This window comes from Phasianus colchicus, chromosome 7 (genome assembly GCF_987193195.1).
Source record: "Phasianus colchicus chromosome 7, bPhaCol1.hap1.1, whole genome shotgun sequence".
Lineage (NCBI taxonomy): Eukaryota > Metazoa > Chordata > Aves > Galliformes > Phasianidae > Phasianus > Phasianus colchicus.
The window spans coordinates 18,443,511-18,453,687 of NC_143442.1; the positions used below are offsets into that span (position 1 = coordinate 18,443,511).

General features: G+C 38.1%; 1 protein-coding gene across 26 annotated transcripts in view; it reads right to left on the reverse strand.

Annotated features, from left to right (window-relative positions):
* The window catches only part of ABCB11 (ATP binding cassette subfamily B member 11), a 74,558-nt gene that overhangs the window by 25,762 nt on the left and 38,619 nt on the right, over window positions 1-10,177 (reverse strand). For all 26 annotated transcript variants that reach the window (XM_090143938.1, XM_090143939.1, XM_090143935.1 and 23 more), the window contains 7 exons: window positions 8,653-8,777; window positions 7,975-8,149; window positions 5,603-5,716; window positions 3,447-3,557; window positions 2,428-2,553; window positions 909-1,112; window positions 56-226 (listed from right to left, as the gene is read on the reverse strand). In XM_090143938.1, the coding sequence (XP_090000064.1) occupies window positions 56-226; window positions 909-1,112; window positions 2,428-2,553; window positions 3,447-3,557; window positions 5,603-5,716; window positions 7,975-8,149; window positions 8,653-8,777 (1,026 nt within the window). The remainder of the gene's footprint in view (window positions 1-55; window positions 227-908; window positions 1,113-2,427; window positions 2,554-3,446; window positions 3,558-5,602; window positions 5,717-7,974; window positions 8,150-8,652; window positions 8,778-10,177) is intronic.

Consider the following 10,177-nt stretch of genomic DNA (forward strand, 5'->3'; position numbering starts at 1 on the left):
CATTCAAAATATTTTCTGCTCTTATAAATATGATTTATGCTATAATATAGCAAACCTTTTGAAGTGCTTCCTGGACAATTGCTTCACTTTCATTATCAAGTGCTGAAGTAGCCATATCCAGTAGCAGGATTTTAGGGTTTCTCACAAGGGCTCGAGCAATAGCTATCCTCTGCTTTTGACCTCCGCTCATCTGACTTCCACCCTCTCCAACATGAGTGTCAAATTGCTGGGAAAAGAAAAAGAAAAAAAAGCATAACAAAGTCTTCTATTAAGAATCAACATAAACACTGTCAGACTTGTCCTGAGAGAAAATATAAACATATTTCATTTTTGAAACAGAAAAAATCTCACTAGTATATCAGACAAACACAAAATAACATTCTTCATAACGACTAATATTGTTTTGCCTGAACTGGGGTACCAACCCCAAACTGAAAGCATGTACTGATAAAAAAGTAAAATGTTCTGGTTGGACTCAGAACAACTATATCAGCAAGAGCTGCAATGGAGAGGAAACATGTGCCCATTCTCCATCAGATGACTCACATCAAACTTGCCACAAAGCTGGACATGTCTGCTGATGGCACGTGAATCAAGAACACTGCGTCTCTGATCAAGAACACTGTGTCTCTGATCATGATCATACACTAATAGTACCAGGCTCAGCTAGAGTATTAGACGAACACACAGCCCAAGATCAAGAGAGCCAGTATAACTGTATAATCATGCAGTATATTATATTTATTAACTTGGTGAAATCCATGTAGTAAGACCTAATTAACTCTCACCAGAGAGCAGGTTGCTGCCTACTCTCCCTTTTAATGCGCCTTTCACAGGTGGTTGTATGAGGGGAAGGAGAAAGGATTCTTCTATTTTACGTCAAGTTTTACTTTCAAGGCACAGTATACCTGTGGCAAGTCCATGATGAACTTGTAAGCATTGGCCTGTTTGGCTGCTCTGATTATGTCTTCCATGGTAGCATCATCCCGACCATAGCGAATATTCTCTGCAATTGTGGTAGCAAACAGCACTGGCTCTTGCTCAACAACACCAATCTGTGAGCGCAGCCACTGGATATTAAGGGAACGAATGTCATGGCCATCCAGAGTAATCTGCAGAATCCAAATAAAGCAAAGGCAAGCAAATAAAATAACATTCAGGGACATTATTCCCTTCAGTTCAGAGACAAAGAAACAGAATAGATAAAAGACCTGTGAGGCTGCTTTTCTATGCCCAGTATAAAAAACATCTTTCATACTTCAAAAGCTGCAGTGCAGTGGGAGAAGTGTTTGATAGTTCTTGTGCCTAGGACATGTGCCCTTGATTCTAATTCCCTGTATCTCACAAATAAAACCAAGTGAAAAGTACTCATCAAAATCACTCTCTTTAAAGGACTAACTAATTTGAACATACACAGATAAAGCTTTTCATTAGTAAATCTGAATTAAAAGCTCCATGGAATGCAAGGCAGAAAAATCATCCATCCTCATCCTCCACCATCTCCCTGCAGACACTTTTTAAGACGGTAGTTATTCTGAGGGGGAGGGATTTCTATATTCTAGACCAATCTACTCACAGAGCCCCAAAAGTTGTCCATGCACCTTATTTTCTAGTCCTTTCCTCTCATTTATGGAAAAGAATATTTTTAGACAAATTTATTCCATTGTTTCTGTGCTGGGAAGGAAACTAATGATGAAGAGACCTCATTGTAAAACACAGCAGGCAAAAGTTTACGAAAATATTCCTAAGAAAAATAAAGGTTTTTGTGAGCAGCGCCACTGTATTTTCCATACATTTCCTCATCCCCATTACGTTATACAGTGACTTGTTCTTTATGAATATTGAAACTTTAGTCTTTTGCCATGAACAACACAAGAAGAAATCACAGAAATCATAGAACACTAATGAAACTGAGTTCTATATACATGAGATTGGCACGCTATGCTTACATTAAATTGGTTATTTTTCTCTTACACACTTAAATACAGGTAACCACGTATGTGATTTGTGCCATTTAGGGAAATAGAAATAGAATGGAGCCTATTAACAAATGTAGCTCATATTCTTAGCCAATCCATTATTAATTGGTAATGACACATGCAGAAACAATTATTGTCCAACAATGATTAAATGTTCAGAACATAAGATGGATTATCTTAAATACTTACAGATACTATAGATACTTAGATATCTTATAGATACTGTTTTCATTCAAGTTAGCACTGAATTTTTATTTCATCCTAAGGGTTTTTTTCTTTCACATAATTCTCTTGATAATATTTGTTCAGCACTCCCTTGAGAGGTGATTTCACTCATTTATTTTTTGAATGATCAAAATAAACATTAGGAGTGTTCCTTTCCCTCTCAGAGAAGAAACTCTTTCAAGTCCCAATAATACAGGAACCCCTGCCAGAATTAGACACTCACCATGCCATCGGTAGGGTCATAGAAACGCTGGATGAGCTGTATTATTGTACTCTTTCCAGCTCCACTAGCTCCAACAAAAGCTGTTGTCTCCCCTGTTTTAATAACCATGCTAAGGTTATCCAAAATCTGGAGAGAAAGAAGAAAGAAAAAGAATCCATCCATTCTAATTCTCTCGGAGCTATAGCAGGAGGAAATCCACACTATGTTCTTTATTTTCTTTATTTGAAAATGCAGATTCTAAGCAAATGTACAAAGCTAAAAAATAAAAAAAAACTAAGAAGAAAAAGAAAACTAAATATTTTTCCATTGTTTGAAGACCTTATAAATGCAGACTGCTGCTCTTCATGACAGCCATCACATTTTGATCTTTGTTCTTGCTGTTCATCAAGAACTAGTTAATACCACTGGAGAACCTGGCAATAAATCCACTTTAAGGAAGAGTCTATATGAATTAAGAATGCCTGTCCAAGAACAAATGTTAAGAATATAGAAGTGAAACTATATAGAATATTCCAATAATTCACATGCTTCTGAGTCTACCCAATATTATGCTTTTTTTAGGATTTTTTAGGATTTGTCAATTCAAACACAGCAGCAAAGAAATAATGGAGTATACAGCCGGGGCTCCTGTACCTTTTCCTAGATGTTAACTGTCATATAATGCATGCCTGGGATAATGGAAGATTTCTATAAAGTCTCCTTACTTTGTCCAGCTTACTACTTTGTGCACTACTTTGTGCCGCATGTTGAGACATGTGCATAACTATATGCCAATAAAATTGTCCAAAATCAGCAAGTTTATGTTCAGCAGCAAAGAATATGTATGACAATAGATATTTCAGAATGGTAAAATAAACAATGGTGAAAAGAGGAACAAAACTGATAGATGAATTATTCAGTCTACTTTTAAACAGGGGGTCTAAAATTGCAGAAAGAAAATCTACTGAAAATCTAGAAGTTGCTGGCAAGTTATTTTATTTGTTTTCAGTAATTGTATTCACAAAAGGGATGATAATTACCTTTACATCAGGTCTGGAAGGATAGTGGAATGTTACATTATGAAATTCAATTTCACCTCTTACTTTATCCAGCTTGTAGCCTTCTTCCGACATGCAGTCAATGGTGGGTTTCTAGGGTAAAAATCATTGCATTTACTTGTTTCTGAACAGCCAACACTGTTGCAGTAGTAGATAAATGTTTCCAACACCATACAAAGCCAGAATATCTCTGAACATCAACTGGTTGAACTGAGCTAGCAGCAGAATCTACCCCAGGGCTATCAGGTAAGGAACCTGATGTTAAAGGCTAAAATAACCAAGGAATTGTTCCCGTTAAGTAGTGCAGGCAAGATGAATGCACCCTCTTTACTGCATTTACAAAGCCTACTACTCAGCTTAGCTTTCCTGGAACAGAATAGCTGCATGAATTAAGCATTTTAACTAAGTCAATTCAAGCAGTGCCTTGGGACTGAAACGACAGTACTTTGCACATATAAACCATTGAGGAAACAATAACTTGCTGAAAATCTGCACGCTTCATCACTTTGCATTTCAAACATTCATCCCTGAATGCCCCGTCCTAGGAGAAGGAAACCTGAAGCTTTTCCATGAAGTGCTTTGGGTCACATATACATTTGGCCAGGCCTCAGATATTGTGGACTGTACAACATGAACAGAAAAATAAGAGGAATTTGAGGAATCCCAAAGAAATCAATTTTTCTAAGGACAGCTTTACTAGGAAATTTATGGAAAATCTTAACCACAGTATAAAGAAAATTCAATAAAACTATGATTAAAACTATAACAAGATCAATATTTGATAACGGATAAACACTTTTTTTTTTTAAATGTAGCCTAGCAGATAGAAGAGAATTTTAATATTAGAAATGTGTATGTTCTAAGATGTAAAGAATGGCTAAAAGCTTTCTCTTATGAATACACTCCACTTAAATTCTAATATTAAGCTATGAAGAAAAGAGTTTCGCTGATCCCGCAAATGAGAACATCAGTATGATCACACTTAAGTTCAGTGCCAGAGAGAACATTCATCAAATCTCAGCAGAGCTGAGATTTTACAATCTAGTTACAAATCTACAAATGCAGCAAACAGATGATCTAATTTATCACCCTTCTCTAGATGGGAAAAAAATCTCGTTTCTGTTTCCTTTTTACCCTACAGTTATCTGACTATCTTGAATGTTGCGATTAATCCTTATTGTTGCGCATCTTTTGTGCTTTCAATTTTTTTCTCTTAAAAACCACTTCTCTTATTCATCTCTTTTTCAATTATCTAAAAGGAAAATCTTTAGATAATTAAGGCATCTATAAGACATATGTGTCATTATTACAGAACACTGAAAGGTTACAAAAAAGTACATCAGTGTCACCATAGTTATTTCAGCCTTCTTTATATACATTTATGTGATCTGTAAAAGACCGGCAGCATTTTAATGTGTTTACACACTTTCAGCACAATAACTCCTGTCAATGACCAGATTCATTAAGTACCATTAAGAAATCTAGAGTGTTTTGCCAGCCACTAAATAAATGCAGATACAGAAAGGAATCTTTATGAATAAATGCCAGCAGCTTACAGACCTTTCTGACATAGAAACGTAGATACATATTTTATACATACAATCATACATTATATCTTCAAATGTATAGATATGTATTTCAAATACTGTGATTAACATTTTTGAACGCTGTGAGACCATTCCCTGTGCTCTCTGGATTTCATTTTAATTTGGGATAGCTCTAGGACAGGTGACCCAGAGTGACAAGAGTCCTACTAGCTAATGCCAATAGGACACATTTTACACTATGTGTAGACAGTGAGGTAGGTACCTGCTGAAAATTTGACTGTAAGGTAACTGTTGCTTCCTGCCTGTACACTTTTTGTGGTCCAGCACTGATCAATAACTGTGTGCAAGGAGATATGGAAGTAAGAAACAGCAGTAGCTGAGGTAAAACTGCATTTCTCAGAAACAGGACAGTTAAGGAATCTGTTCGACATCTCCTCTAAGAATATGTGCATGCCGATCAACCTTTTATCATACATCCGATTTTTCTTTAATTGCTCTCATTTTTCCTTGTCTACACTGCAAACTACTTCTGTTTGAGACTTACTTATTTTTCTTCCCACCAGTGACACAGCTTAGAAATGTATTACTTACTCTATCTATTGTCTCAAAAATGTTTGTTGCAGCCCCGCGTCCAGTGGCAAAGGCTTCCAGGCAGGGAGATGCTTGACCGAGATTTAAAGCTCCTACTAAAACACCAAAGAAAACCTGTAGAAGTGGAAGAAAAACTTAAGAAAATCTGACATCAGGTTTTTATTACAATCCAGACCTCAGGCAGGCAAATCAAACTAAAGAGGATTAATGAGTTCTTGTGCATCAACTGATCTACAGTGATTCATCACAAGTATAATTAGCTCACAAAAAAAGGCAAACGAATGCATCTTAGAATCTCCTTTTAAGTACTTGAAGACTAACATGAGGTCTCCCCACAGCCTTCTTTTCTCCAGACTGAACAAGTCCAGCTGCCTCAGCCAGTCTTTGTAGGAGAGGTGCTCAGCCCTCTGCGCATCCTTGTGGCCCATCCTCTGGATTCTCTTCAAAAGCTCCACATCTTTCTTATGCTGGGAGTCCCAAGGCCTGGACACAGTATTCCAGATGGGATTTCACAAGGACAGAGTAGAGAGTGATAATTGCCTCTCCTGTCCTGCTGGCCACTCCTCTTTTGAGGCAAACCAGTTAGCCTTTTAGGCTGCAAGTACACACTGTTGGCTCGTATCAAGCTTTTCATCCACCCAAGAAGGACCCTCAGGTCCATCTCTGCAAGGCTGCTCTCAATGAGTTTTTCTCCCAGCCAGTACACATATCTAGGATTGCCATGACTGAAGTGCAACACCTTGGTCTTGGCCTTGTTGAATCTCATTACATCCTCGTGGGCCTCCTTTTCAGGCCTGTCCAGGTTAGAACTCAGCTAGTCTTTTTGAACTCAACAGACAGTAGCCAGGATACAAGCAGAAGTTGTATGAAACAAACACTACTGTTAAGAAAGAAATAAAATCACACAGGACTCAGTCCTACTTTGCAGCACACTGATGTTTACTATACTGGCTGAAAGAATCTACTGTAAAGACTGTACCCTGCAAACATCTATACAGTGATACGCAGATCATGCTATAAATTCATACTCAGCTTTACTGCAAAACAACTTCTTAGTTGGGTGAGTCCCAAAGTAACTAGATTACGTGCATGTCAGAATCCATCAAGTATAGAAGAGCAGGTTCTGTAGCTTTGATTAGAAGAAAAAGGCAAGGAATTTCCTAGTGTATCTAAAGCACCAGAATCATTAGTGCACAATGCTTTTTTAAGGGACTAGGAAAAGAATCTTTAAACATTTTCTACATATATCTCCCTCACTCCAGTCCTCCAGTGTATGGTTGAAAACATGAAGTAGAAGAGGGATGATTGGCAAGAGAGAGAAAGGGAAGGATAACAAATAACCTTTCAGTTTACAGCTTCAATTTTTCAGCTGGGTAGCTCCCCTCTCTTTGCTATTTTTCATGAGGAAGCACTGAACTACAGTTGTGTACAAGGCAAGGAAATAACTTTGTTTGTTACAGCACTACCTTGTATCATCACTGGTGTCAAAAGGAGTTGCAAATGATTTTCTGTGAGGGACATCCTCCTTGAACAGAATGACTCAATTTTACTATGTTCTCAAAGTAAATTACCAAGCTCACTTAACAGGAAGTTTTGCACTGCAGGCTGCTGGTGGTAGAGAGCTCTTATGTTGGGCAATTGGTAGAGAAGAATCAGAAACAGATGTCTGATCAGAACACCCAGGACACATACCAAGGTTCAGAAAAAAATTGCTCCGGTTCTGGACCACAGCATGACACTTCGGCAGTCTTGGTTTTAAGTGAACAACCAAAGCACCTGTAGATGCTGGTTTTATTGCATTTATGTCACTGATGTGTTAAACATCAACTGTGCAGAAGTGGATGCAAAAGACCACCAGGAGATTAATATGCTTCTTTTTTTTGGTATAAAACACAGGAGGTGTAGCCACACGTGTTTTGATAGCGTACATATTTACAAGTTGCTTATCTATGGCACTGTATGGGAAATCTACAAAAGAAAATGGTGCTTCAAAAGACCTGGAACCACTCATGAGAGACAGGATAGATTTGATAAACTTTTCTTTGCTTGGGTTCTTCTTTATCACAACGTTTTGACCTTTATCAACAAAAAAAAAGCTCTCCTGAGATGGCAATACCGTAGAAGCCACATGCCAGCCCACAATATGGGAAAGCTGGTTTCAGGCCACTGTGCATCAGGCACATTATTCTGACCAGAGCACACCAGGAGGCATTTTAAGTAAATACAGATTTTTTTAAATCTTATCCTGGTGTATCATCTACTTTCATGCATATAATGAGTGATGACTTTATTTATAAGTAAACAGATATGAAAACACTACATCCCAGAATTAATGCTTTAAGAAACAGTCAAGAAAAAAGTTGCATGGGTACCTGTAAAAGAGTGCCGGGTGAATACTCATCATCTTCAAGGACAAGTTTAGAGCCATACCAAAAGGCTAATGCGTAACACAGGAAGATTACAAACCACATGTAACCACTGAATACTCCCATTATTATTCCTTTTCTGATTCCCCAGTGTTGAGCATACACTAAATTCTTATCATATCTGTAGAAAGACATAAAAATAAAACTGAATGAAATGAACTTGACAGCAAAATTTATATGAACAAAGAGCAAGAAAATGAAATTAAAAAGTTTTCTTTCCCAATCCAACCATTTTTTTAATCATTCCTAATTCCTAATTTTCCTAACATTCCTAATTAATCATTCCTAACATTCCTAATTTACAGTGGGCACAATAAATTGAGGTATTTGTGGGAACTATGATACTCTGTAAATAATATTCTTACTTGGAAGTACACAAGATTTTCAGATGTGCAGCAACGTTTGACAATAAGTTCCTACAAAGGCGAATGACTTGAAGATAGTATTAGTTATGTTCTATTTCACTGATTGAATTATGAAACAGATTCTGCATAAGAATGTAACTTGAAAACTAGATTTCTGCAACATAAATGCATATAATTCTCAAAACTCTGAGACTAATTGCTGCAGTCACATTTCTACAGGAGAAGGAATGCAGACTCTCTATAATTTGTCTGAACAAACCTCTCAACTTCTTTCTTCTCGCCACCAAAAGCAGCTACTGTTCTGATGGATGAGAGAACTTCATCAGCCACAGCCCCAGCTTTTGCATAAGCCTTTAGTTCTCGGCCTGTCAGTTTTGCCACAGCCTGTAAAACCATAGGAAATTATGATTATACCTGACCATGATAAGCAGCTCTGACCATCACACAGTGCTGCATGAGGTCACTTCCCCTGTTTCTGGACTCACTGCTCATTCAAAGGTTTGTCTTCTAGTGTTAGGACATATATTTCTGTAGCATGCATTTTGTCTAAAAATTATCCAAACAGCTCTGCTTCAAATACCTAGAAAGAGCTACAGACAAATGCTTTCTCTCACTCCCTCCCTCCCTCTCTTGCTAGCTGCATTTTAGCAGACCATAGAATGATCATGCATGTGTCCATCATGGCAGGAGGGGTAGGATCAGCAGGAAGAGCAGCACTTTAGCCAGCGTAGCAGAGCCAGCCTCAGAAAGAACAGGTAATGGTACTAATGGGGGAGAAAGAAAATACATGTAGCCCATCACTATGCTTTGTCTCTTGGGCCAGTAGCAAGCAGGTTCCTGCACAGCACCTGAGAGCACACTGGATGCTGAAAGCTTACTTGGGCTCAAGAAGTGCTCACACTGAGTGTTATATGTAAAGATGCTATATTAGTTCAGGAATTAAATGTTCCCGGAAATTGTAACATGTCATTATTTGCTTTCATTCTTCAAATACTCTACCCTAAGCCTCTGTTAGTCACTTTCTGAGATGAAACCATGCTAAACTGATTTTAAATCTGTTTTCTTTATGATAAAAAACTATAACTTGAGCTAGTAAGGTTCACAAAGAAGAAAGACTTAATTGTGAGTATGTGAAAGACATGGGGACAGAGAAAGAATTGAAATGGGGAAAATGACAAAACATAAAGGGAATGAGGTCAGAAATAAATTGCAAATGAAGGAAAGATGCATTTTGGAGTTGATTTTATTCTCTGCCGGAACACTGCTCTCCCACTTTATACTGAGTCATCATTCATATCATCTGCTTTGCAGCCAGCATACAGCATAAGGAGAGCAGGAAGAAACAAAATTTGTCACAGTTAGACTAGAAGGCTGATAGCAAAATGAGAGCAAACTGTTCCTGAGGTGGAAGAAGGGAGATAGCTAGGCAGGGGGCTGAAGCCAACTGAAGAGTATGAGAGTGTGCAGGAGGAGCAGGAACTGCTGAGGGAGGGAAAGGAGATGATAAGGCAGAGGATCCTGTGATTCCCCTCTTCCACCTGGTTCCTCTGCACAGTCACAGGGAAGTGCAGGGTGTGGGCAGAGAAACAGAACCTGAATGACTGGAAAAAGACACAGTAGTTGACAGGAGTACGGATATCTTGAGGTGAGTCTGAGCTGTTTTGAACTGGTTTAGAGCTCCAAGACTGGGTCATCTCTAAAACCTTAGGTAGAAAAACTAAGTCCCAAGTCTAATAACCATTTAAACCCAGCATGGAGTAATAGACAGATGCTGCAGGCCAATT